Below are 11,442 nucleotides of genomic sequence, written 5' to 3'. Positions count from 1 at the left end.
GAGGTCAGTCTGCGCACACAGACTGGTGCCATAACGACACGAGAGACTATTAATTAACCAGCCTGAATTAATGACCACTGCTGTAACCGACCAGCGCACTGGGACTGGTGGTGTGTAGCCTGTGTGAGTGTCAAAGAGACGATGTGAAATCCGTTGTTATTATGGCCAGAAATTCACCACGCAGGCTCCTCTCCCCTGGATCCACGTACTCCATCATGTGCCCTGCTTCTTACTATTCACCAAGCAAAGAGGTGCCCCTAATATCTGATCTTGGGTCAGTTTTATCTTTACACCACATAAAACATAAGCTCGGGTCTAATATGTCGTATAACGATCCTGGATCATATAAGAGTGGTGACATCAACATGGATCCCCTGTCTACATGGATCTCTTCCCTGTGCTCCAGCCCTCCTCTCCTCGGGGAAGGTGTTACCTGGCCTGGGCCTCGTCGAGACTCTCGTCCGTGATGGCCATGATCTGCTGGAGGATATCCCCGATGTCCTGCTGCGGCTGGCCGAGGGAGTGCTGCTTCCTCCCGGCGTCATGGTCCCCCACGTCGACCTGAGACAGTCCGGACAGCCCGACGAGACCCGACATCATGCGGGCCTGGTCCTCCATGCCTTTCAGAAAAATCTCGCCGTTTTTGCGACAAAACTAGGGAGGGAAAAGGTGACCGTTGTCCGATGAAGGGAGGAAGATGAGAAGATAGTATGTGTTTTTCCCCAGAGGTAGCCCAGGCCAGTTGCCTTTTACAGTTTAATGTCCCTGACTCGAAACACCGAGTGTTTCAAAGTAGCCAATAAACAAAGGAAGACAAACTAAACTATGAAAAGTAGCCAATAAACAAAGGAAGAAATCAAACTAACTACAAAATGCCATTGCTCGTTCAAATGACCAATAGCAGCAAGCAAGCTGTAAACATGCAATTGTCTATGTTAAACAAAAAAGCAAGTAAACGGTCGATCTGGGCCTACACAGTATTTGTAAACAAATAAACACTATTTTCTTTGGCATAACCCGGCCTAGATTTATTTTGCATTCCGAGTCGAACACGGATGCAGGGTTCTAACAGTAGTTCCACGGTCGAGGCAGATAGAGGGAGCGAGGAGGCCACGGGGGGGAAAAAATAAAGCCTGGAAAGGTAGAGCTGCCTTTAAAATGGTCAGCTTGGCGAACGACAAAGAGGGGGAGGGAGAACGAACCGAGCTGCCGCTGCCAGGGAGAAAAATGGCAACAATTAGCAGACTAGCTTGTCACAAATGTTACTCCTGCGTTCGACAAATTAATAATCCGGCCGATATCCAAGCGCGGTCTCGTGGAAAGCGACGGGGAATGTAGGCGAACCAGTTTGGAATCCAACCACCATGTATCTCCGTGTTTTTCTAACAATGAGAAAGAAGAGTAGCGCCACACTAGCCTACAACAGCTCGGCTAACGTTACTAGTCCACAGAAATCCCCAACGTGTCCGTTTTCGTTGCCTTCTTTTCCCAGGAAAAACCTGCACGGCTGGGAAGAAGTATTGTAGCTAGTAGCCTACAGGATCAAATAAAACGAAGGAATAAAATACATATTTTTAATAAACTCCAACCCGTCCGACCAGCCGTGGCTGGCCTTGTCCTATCCGTTGGTCGAATAGCGCTGCTTTGCTCCCCTCTCTTCTCGGCAGTTTTTTTCCTTCTCCTCTGCTCTCCTTTCTTTATCCGGCTCCCTCGCCTGGCCCGTTCTCCCACTACACACACACACACACACACACACACACACACACACACACACACACACACACACAGCGCACGCTGGGGAGGATAATATGCAATTCCACATCTCACCGCGGGGGGTGGGCTCCTCTCAGCTCTCATATGGTGTTCAGCAGCGGCAGCAGCAGCACCATGGAAACAAGCAGCATTGTTGACAGTGTTATTGTTGTTGTGATGGCTTGGAGGGCCTTCTCATGTAGCCTAACTGTCCCACCCCAAGACAGCCATATGAAAGCTTCACGTTTCAAGGAGCCCGTTCACTATGAAGTCAGGAGCCCGTTCACTGTGAAGTCAGGAGCCCGTTCACTATGAAGTCAGGAGCCCGTTCACTATGAAGTCAGGAGCCCGTTCACTGTGAAGTCAGGAGCCCGTTCACTATGAAGTCAGGAGCCCGTTCACTATGAAGTCAGGAGCCCGTTCACTATGAAGTCAGGAGCCCGTTCACTGTGAAGTCAGGAGCCCGTTCACTATGAAGTCAGGAGCCCGTTCACTATGAAGTCAGGAGCCCGTTCACTATGAAGTCAGGAGCCCGTTCACTATGAAGTCAGGAGCCCGTTCACTGTGAAGTCAGGAGCCCGTTCACTGTGAAGTCAGGAGCCCGTTCACTGTGAAGTCAGGAGCCCGTTCACTGTGAAGTCAGGAGCCCGTTCACTGTGAAGTCAGGAGCCAGTTCACTGTGAAGTCAGGAGCCCGTTCACTGTGAAGTCAGGAGCCCGTTCACTGTGAAGTCAGGAGCCCGTTCACTGTGAAGTCAGAAGCCCGTTCACTATGAAGTCAGGAGCCCGTTCACTGTGAAGTCAGGAGCCCGTTCACTATGAAGTCAGGAGCCCGTTCACTATGAAGTCAGGAGCCCGTTCACTGTGAAGTCAGGAGCCCGTTCACTGTGAAGTCAGGAGCCCGTTCACTATGAAGTCAGGAGCCCGTTCACTATGAAGTCAGGAGCCCGTTCACTATGAAGTCAGGAGCCCGTTCACTATGAAATCAGGAGCCCGTTCACTATGAAGTCAGGAGCCCGTTCACTGTGAAGTCAGGAGCCCGTTCACTATGAAGTCAGGAGCCCGTTCACTGTGAAGTCACGTTTCAAGGAGCCCGTTCACTATGAAGTCAGGAGCCCGTTCACTGTGAAGTCAGGAGCCCGTTCACTATGAAGTCAGGAGCCCGTTCACTATGAAGTCAGGAGCCCGTTCACTGTGAAGTCAGGAGCCCGTTCACTGTGAAGTCAGGAGCCCGTTCACTATGAAGTCAGGAGCCCGTTCACTGTGAAGTCAGGAGCCCGTTCACTGTGAAGTCAGGAGCCCGTTCACTATGAAGTCAGGAGCCCGTTCACTATGAAGTCAGGAGCCCGTTCACTGTGAAGTCAGGAGCCCGTTCACTGTGAAGTCAGGAGCCCGTTCACTGTGAAGTCAGGAGCCCGTTCACTGTGAAGTCAGGAGCCCGTTCACTGTGAAGTCAGGAGCCCGTTCACTGTGAAGTCAGGAGCCCGTTCACTGTGAAGTCAGGAGCCCGTTCACTATGAAGTCAGGAGCCCGTTCACTATGAAGTCAGGAGCCCGTTCACTGTGAAGTCAGGAGCCCGTTCACTATGAAGTCAGGAGCCCGTTCACTATGAAGTCAGGAGCCCGTTCACTGTGAAGTCAGGAGCCTGTTCACTATGAAGTCAGGAGCCCGTTCACTGTGAAGTCAGGAGCCTGTTCACTATGAAGTCAGGAGCCCGTTCACTGTGAAGTCAGGAGCCTGGGTGAACCAGAGCAAAAGTTTCAGGCCGACCAGCCTACCGAGATGGCTGTAATGGAATTAGACTTTCTCTCTACTCATTGCAAACGACCCTAAAATGCCGCACTGATCCCACTGCTGCCACCAGTGTAGCAGACGGAGACGGGCTTGATCCAGAGAACACAGGTTGTGGGGAGAGCAGCCCTGCCACCTATACCATAAAGATTACGCACATAGTCATAGTTACCCAGTCAGACACAGACACATGTTACAGACACAGTCTACAGTCACAGACACATGCTACAGACACATGTTACAGACACAGTCTACATTCACAGACACTTGCTACAGACACAGTCTACAGTCACAGACACATGCTACAGACACATGTTACAGACACAGTCTACAGACACATGTTACAGACACAGTCTACAGACACATGTTACAGACACAGTCTACATTCACAGACACATGCTACAGACACAGTCTACAGTCACAGACACATGCTACAGACACAGTCTACAGTCACAGATACATGCTACAGACACAGTCTACAGACACATGTTACAGACACAGTCTACAGTCATAGACACATGTTTACAGACAGTCTACAGTCACAGACACATGCTACAGACACATGTTACAAACACATGCTACAGACACATGTTACAAACACATGCTACAGACACATGTTACAGACACATGCTACAGACAGTCTACAGTCACATACATGTAGAGGCGGTGAGTTGGTCTCACGCTCTCGTGACGAGGTAGTGCCTGTCACTTGAAATCAGTGTCACCCTTTCGGTCCAAGAGAGAATTTCCTCTTGTTCTCATGTTTGAGACGTTGGTTTCCTGAGCAGGAGACAAGGGTTCAGGACCCATCAGTCATACATAGACACATACAGACACTGATACAGGTTGGCTACAACAGCCTACACTTGGTCAAATGGCACCCTATTCCCTACATAGGGCATTACCTTTGGCAAGAGCCTTACGGCAGGGGCCTGCCAAATGGCGCAGAGGTCTAAGGCACTGCACCCCAGTGCTTGAGGCATCACTACAGACCCTGGTTTGATCCCAGGCGGTGTCACAGCCAGCCGTGACCGGGAGACCATGAGGCGGCGCACAATTGGCCCAGCGTCGTCCGGGTTACGGGAGGGTTTGGCGGGCCGGGATTTCCTTGTCCCATCACGCTCTAGCGACTCCTTGTGGCGTTCCGGGCGCCTGCAAGCTGACTCCAGTTGTCAGTTGTACTGTGTTTCCTCAGACACATTGGTGCGGCTGGCTTACGGGTTAAGCGAGCAGTCTGTCAAGAAACAGTGTGGCTTGGCAGGGTCGAGTTTCGGAGGACGCACGGCTCTCGACATTCGCCTCTCCCGAGTCCGTACGGGAGTTGCGGCGATGGGACAAGACTGTAACTACCAATTAGACATCACGAAATTGGGAAGAAAAAAGGGTACAAGTTAAAAAATAAAAAACTTTAAAAAAAAGCCCTATGGCCAATTCCCTACATAGGGCACTAGTTTTGACCAAGGCTTTTTTCACTAAAAGAAATGCCCTATATAGGTTGCAATTTGGGACACTGGAATACTAGCCTAAATGGTTCTGTTATTTATCCTCTTGCTAAATGGTATCCATGTTGATGTCTCCTCAGCTTTGTAGACGTGACGTAGCGTGTGCGTGATTAGCCTGCTAACGTTGAACACAAAACAAAGCCGTGTCACTCGACCATCATCATCATTACCATCACTCACCCCTTCTCCGCCAATCACAGCCTCCACTCGTCTTTGACCCCCTTGGTTGCTAGGCGTTATGCTAATGGTGCCTATAGAGTTTCTACCTAAACAGTGGACCAACTGAACAACGTGGAACATGTAGAGTGGATATCCAGGTCTGAATGTACACAACACACAGCGTTAGGCCTTGTCCTCCTTATTGAATCATTATAAAAGGACACAACACACACAGCGTTAGGCCTAGTCCTCCTTATTGAACCATTATAAAAGGACACAACACACACAGCGTTAGGCCTTGTCCTCCTTATTGAACCATTATAAAAGGACACAACCCACACAGCGTTAGGCCTAGTCCTCCTTATTGAACCATTATAAAAGGACACAACACACACAGCGTTAGGCCTAGTCCTCCTTATTGAATCATTATAAAAGGACACAACACACACAGCGTTAGGCCTAGTCCTCCTTATTGAACCATTATAAAAGGACACAACACACACAGCGTTAGGCCTAGTCCTCCTTATTGAATCATTATAAAAGGACACAACACACACAGCGTTAGGCCTAGTCCTCCTTATTGAACCATTATAAAAGGACACAACACACAGCGTTAGGCCTAGTCCTCCTTATTGAATCATTATAAAAGGACACAACACACACAGCGTTAGGCCTAGTCCTCCTTATTGAATCATTATAAAAGGACACAACACACACAGCGTTAGGCCTAGTCCTCCTTATTGAATCATTATAAAAGGACACAACACACAGCGTTAGGCCTAGTCCTCCTTATTGAATCATTATAAAAGGACACAACCCACACAGCGTTAGGCCTTGTCCTCCTTATTGAATCATTATAAAAGGACACAACACACACAGCGTTAGGCCTAGTCCTCCTTATTGAACCATTATAAAAGGACACAACCCACACAGCGTTAGGCCTAGTCCTCCTTATTGAACCATTATAAAAGGACACAACACACAGCGTTAGGCCTAGTCCTCCTTATTGAATCATTATAAAAGGACACAACACACACAGCGTTAGGCCTAGTCCTCCTTATTGAACCATTATAAAAGGACACAACACACACAGCGTTAGGCCTAGTCCTCCTTATTGAACCATTATAAAAGGACACAACACACAGCGTTAGGCCTAGTCCTCCTTATTGAACCATTATAAAAGGACACAACACACACAGCGTTAGGCCTAGTCCTCCTTATTGAATCATTACAAAAGGACACAACACACACAGCGTTAGGCCTAGTCCTCCTTATTGAATCATTATAAAAGGACACAACACACACAGCGTTAGGCCTAGTCCTCCTTATTGAATCATTATAAAAGGACACAACACACACAGCGTTAGGCCTAGTCCTCCTTATTGAATCATTACAAAAGGACACAACACACACAGCGTTAGGCCTTGTCCTCCTTATTGAACCATTACAAAAGGACACAACACACACAGCGTTAGGCCTAGTCCTCCTTATTGAATCATTATAAAAGGACACAACACACACAGCGTTAGGCCTAGTCCTCCTTATTGAATCATTATAAAAGGACACAACACACACAGCGTTAGGCCTAGTCCTCCTTATTGAACCATTATAAAAGGACACAACACACAGCGTTAGGCCTTGTCCTCCTTATTGAATCATTATAAAAGGACACAACACACACAGCGTTAGGCCTAGTCCTCCTTATTGAACCATTATAAAAGGACACAACACACAGCGTTAGGCCTAGTCCTCCTTATTGAATCATTATAAAAGGACACAACACACAGCGTTAGGCCTAGTCCTCCTTATTGAATCATTATAAAAGGACACAACACACACAGCGTTAGGCCTTGTCCTCCTTATTGAACCATTACAAAAGGACACAACCCACACAGCGTTAGGCCTAGTCCTCCTTATTGAACCATTATAAAAGGACACAACACACACAGCGTTAGGCCTAGTCCTCCTTATTGAATCATTACAAAAGGACACAACACACACAGCGTTAGGCCTAGTCCTCCTTATTGAACCATTATAAAAGGACACAACACACACAGCGTTAGGCCTAGTCCTCCTTATTGAATCATTACAAAAGGACACAACCCACACAGCGTTAGGCCTAGTCCTCCTTATTGAATCATTATAAAAGGACACAACACACACAGCGTTAGGCCTAGTCCTCCTTATTGAACCATTATAAAAGGACACAACACACACCGCGTTAGGCCTAGTCCTCCTTATTGAACCATTATAAAAGGACACAACACACACAGCGTTAGGCCTAGTCCTCCTTATTGAATCATTATAAAAGGACACAACACACAGCGTTAGGCCTAGTCCTCCTTATTGAACCATTACAAAAGGACACAACACACACAGCGTTAGGCCTAGTCCTCCTTATTGAACCATTATAAAAGGACACAACACACACAGCATTAGGCCTTGTCCTCCTTATTGAATCATTATAAAAGGACACAACAGGTATCTGTCGATGTGTGAATGTTCCTGTTTATATACAGTACCAGTCAAAAGTTTGGACACACCTACTCATTCAAGGGTTTTTCTTTATTTTTGACAATTTTCTACATTGTAGAATAATAGAGAAGACATCAAAAATATGAAACAACACACATGGAATCACGACTTTTGACCAGAGCCCTTTAGGTCCTGGTTAAAAGTAAGTAGTTCACTTCACAGGGAAATGGGTGCCATTCTGGTCAAAAGTAGTTCACTTCACAGGGAAAAGGGTGCCATTCTGGTTTAAAGTGGTTCACTTCACAGGGAAAAGGGTGCCATTCTGGTCAAAAGTAAGTAGTTCACTTCACAGGGAAAAGGGTGCCATTCTGGTCAAAAGTAGTTCACTTCACAGGGAAAAGGGTGCCATTCTGGTTTAAAGTGGTTCACTTCACAGGGAAAAGGGTGCCATTCTGGTCAAAAGTAAGTAGTTCACTTCACAGGGAAAAGGGTGCCATTCTGGTCTAAAGTAGTTCACTTCACAGGGAAAAGGGTGCCATTCTGGTCAAAAGTAGTTCACTTCACAGGGAAAAAGGTGCCATTCTGGTTTAAAGTGGTTCACTTCACAGGGAAAAGGGTGCCATTCTGGTCAAAAGTAGTTCACTTCACAGGGAAAAGGGTGCCATTCTGGTTAAAAGTGGTTCCCTTCACAGGGAAAAGGGTGCCATTCTGGTTAAAAGTGGTTCCCTTCACAGGGAAAAGGGTGCCATTCTGGTCAAAAGTAAGTAGTTCACTTCACAGGGAAAAGGGTGCCATTCTGGTTAAAAGTGGTTCCCTTCACAGGGAATAGGGTGCCATTCTGGTCAAAAGTAAGTAGTTCACTTCACAGGGAAAAGGGTGCCATTCTGGTCTAAAGTAGTTCACTTCACAGGGAAAAGGGTGCCATTCTGGTCAAAAGTAAGTAGTTCACTTCACAGGGAAAAGGGTGCCATTCTGGTCAAAAGTAGTTCAGGGTTCCAAAAGGGTTCCATTTGGGCCGTGTGTGTTCAGATTGAGTCATGGTGTCTTTGTTTAGCTGCTGTTGCCAATAGAGACAGCAGACTGACAGAGACCACGCCTTCAGCTAATGACTCAATTATACATCACTCTCTCTCTCTGTGTGTTTGTATTTGTGTGTGTGTGTTTGTGTGTGTGTGTGTGTGTGTGTGAAGTACTTTGTGCTTGCTGTAAGATCATACTGGATCAGTTTGAACCATAAATGAAGCAGAGGGAATGTCAGAAAGCCTCGTCCTCCTTACTCTCCTGCTAGATTGACAGCTGGGTTGCCATGGCAGGAGGGGGGAGGGGGGAATAGAACATTGGGTCATTAGCCCGCCTCCTTTCAGGATGATTGACGTCCGGGCTGGGAGAGGGGAGAGGGAGGGGGGAGTAGAAAGGAAAGGTAGAGGAAAGGGGAAGGGGAGGTGGAGAGGAAAGGGGGAGGGGGGACTGTGGAGAGGAGAGGGGGGACTGGGGAGAGGGAAGGGGGAGGGGGGACTGGGGAGAGGAAAGGGAGAGGGGGGACTTGGGACTGGGGAGAGGAACGGGAGAGGGGAGAGGAACGGGAGAGGGGAGGGGGACTGGGGACTGGGGAAAGGAAAGGAAAGGGAGAGGGGTGACTGTGGAGAGTAAAGGGGGAGGGGGACTGGGGAGAGGAAAGGGAGAAGGGATACTGTGGAGAGGAAAGGGAGAGGGGGGACTGGGGAGAGGAAAGGGAGAGGGGGGACTAGGGATAGGAAAGGGAGAGGGGGACTGGGGAGAGGAAAGGGAGAGGGGGGACTGTGGAGAGGAAAGGGAGAGGGGGGACTGGGGAGAAGAAAGGGAGAGGGGGGACTGGGGAGTGGAAAGGGAGAGGGGGGACTGGGGAGAGGAAAGGGAGAGGGGGGACTGTGGAGAGGCAAGGGAGAGGGGGGACTGTGGAGAGGAAAGGGAGAGGGGGAACTGGGGAGAGGAAAGGGAGAGGGGGGGACTGAGGACTGGGGAGAGGAAAGGGACAGGGGGGACTGGGGACTGGGGAGAGGAAAGGGAGAGGGGGGACTGTGGAGAGGAAAGGGAGAGGGGGGACTGGGGAGAGGAAAGGGAGAGGGGAGAGGAACGGGAGAGGGGAGGGGGACTGGGGACTGGGGAAAGGAAAGGGAGAGGGGTGACTGTGGAGAGTAAAGGAGGAGGGGGACTGGGGAGAGGAAAGGGAGAGGGGATACTGTGGAGAGGAAAGGGAGAGGGGGGACTGGGGAGAGGAAAGGGAGAGGGGGGACTGGGGAGAGGAAAGGGAGAGGGGGGACTGGGGAGAGGAAAGGGAGAGGGGGGACTGTGGAGAGGAAGGGAGAGGGGGGACTGGGGAGAGGAACGGGAGAGGGGGGACTGGGGAGAGGAAAGGGAGAGGGGGGACTGGGGAGAGGAACGGGAGAGGGGGGACTGTGGAGAGGAAAGGGAGAGGGGGGACTGTGGAGAGGAAAGGGAGAGGGGGGACTGGGGAGAGGAAAGGGAGAGGGGGGGACTGGGGACTGGGGAGAGGAAAGGGAGAGGGGGGACTGTGGAGAGGCAAGGGAGAGGGGGGACTGTGGAGAGGAAAGGGAGAGGGGGGACTGTGGAGAGGAAAGGGAGAGGGGGACTGTGGAGAGGAAAGGGAGAGGGGGACTGGGGAGAGGAAAGGGAGAGGGGGACTGTGGAGAGGAAAGGGGGGACTGGGGAGAGGAAAGGGGAAGGAGAGGGGTTGAGGAAAGGGGGAGGGGGGACTGGGGAGAGGAAAGGGAGAGGGGGACTGTGGAGAGGAAAGGGAGAGGGGGACTGTGGAGAGGAAAGGGAGAGGGGGGACTGTGGAGAGGAAAGGGAGAGGGGGGGACTGTGGAGAGAAAAGGGAGAGGGGGGACTGTGGAGAGGAAAGGGGGGACTGGTGAGAGGAAAGGGAGAAGGGGGACTGGGGAGAGATTAGGGAGAGGGGAGGGGGGACTGGGGAGAGATTAGGGAGAGGAAAGGGGGGACTGGGGAGAGGAAAGAGAGAAGGGGACTGGGGAGAGGAAAGGGGGAGGGGGGACTGGGGAGAGGAAATGGAGAGGGGGGGACTGTGGAGAGGAAAGGGGGGACTGGGGAGAGGCAAGGGGGAGGGGAGGGGGAGAGGAAATGGAGAGACGGGGAAAGGGGGGACTGGGGAGAGGAAAGGGGAAGGAGAGGGGTTGAGGAAAGGGGGAGGGGGGACTGGGGAGAGGAAAGGGAGAGGGGGACTGTGGAGAGGAAAGGGAGAGGGGGACTGTGGAGAGGAAAGGGAGAGGGGGGACTGTGGAGAGGAAAGGGAGAGGGGGGGACTGTGGAGAGAAAAGGGAGAGGGGGGACTGTGGAGAGGAAAGGGGGGACTGGTGAGAGGAAAGGGAGAAGGGGGACTGGGGAGAGATTAGGGAGAGGGGAGGGGGGACTGGGGAGAGATTAGGGAGAGGAAAGGGGGGACTGGGGAGAGGAAAGGGAGAAGGGGACTGGGGAGAGGAAAGGGGGAGGGGGGACTGGGGAGAGGAAATGGAGAGGGGGGGACTGTGGAGAGGAAAGGGGGGACTGGGGAGAGGCAAGGGGGAGGGGAGGGGGAGAGGAAATGGAGAGACGGGGAAAGGGGGGACTGGGGAGAGGAAAGGGGAAGGAGAGGGGTTGAGGAAAGGGGGAGGGGGGACTGGGGAGAGGAAAGGGAGAGGGGGACTGTGGAGATGAAAGGGAGAGGGGGACTGTGGAGAGGAAAGGGAGAGGGGGGACTGTGGAGAGGA

At 50.8% G+C, this 11,442-nt stretch overlaps 1 protein-coding gene across 2 annotated transcripts in view; it reads right to left on the bottom strand.

Annotated features, from left to right (window-relative positions):
* The window catches only part of LOC118938171 (pre-B-cell leukemia transcription factor 1-like), a 35,448-nt gene extending 33,721 nt beyond the window's left edge, over positions 1-1,727 (bottom strand). The window contains exon 1 of one of the 2 annotated variants that reach the window (XM_036940052.1): positions 434-1,727. In XM_036940052.1, the coding sequence (XP_036795947.1) occupies positions 434-618 (185 nt within the window). In that variant the 5' untranslated portion in view covers positions 619-1,727. The remainder of the gene's footprint in view (positions 1-433) is intronic. The other variant, XM_036940053.1, reaches the window with a different exon arrangement.
* Positions 1,728-11,442: the final 9,715 nt, after the last annotated feature.

Source organism: Oncorhynchus mykiss, chromosome 13, assembly GCF_013265735.2.
Source record: "Oncorhynchus mykiss isolate Arlee chromosome 13, USDA_OmykA_1.1, whole genome shotgun sequence".
Lineage (NCBI taxonomy): Eukaryota > Metazoa > Chordata > Actinopteri > Salmoniformes > Salmonidae > Oncorhynchus > Oncorhynchus mykiss.
Note: the sequence above shows the minus strand (reverse complement) of the source record. Positions and strands in the feature narration are given on the sequence as shown.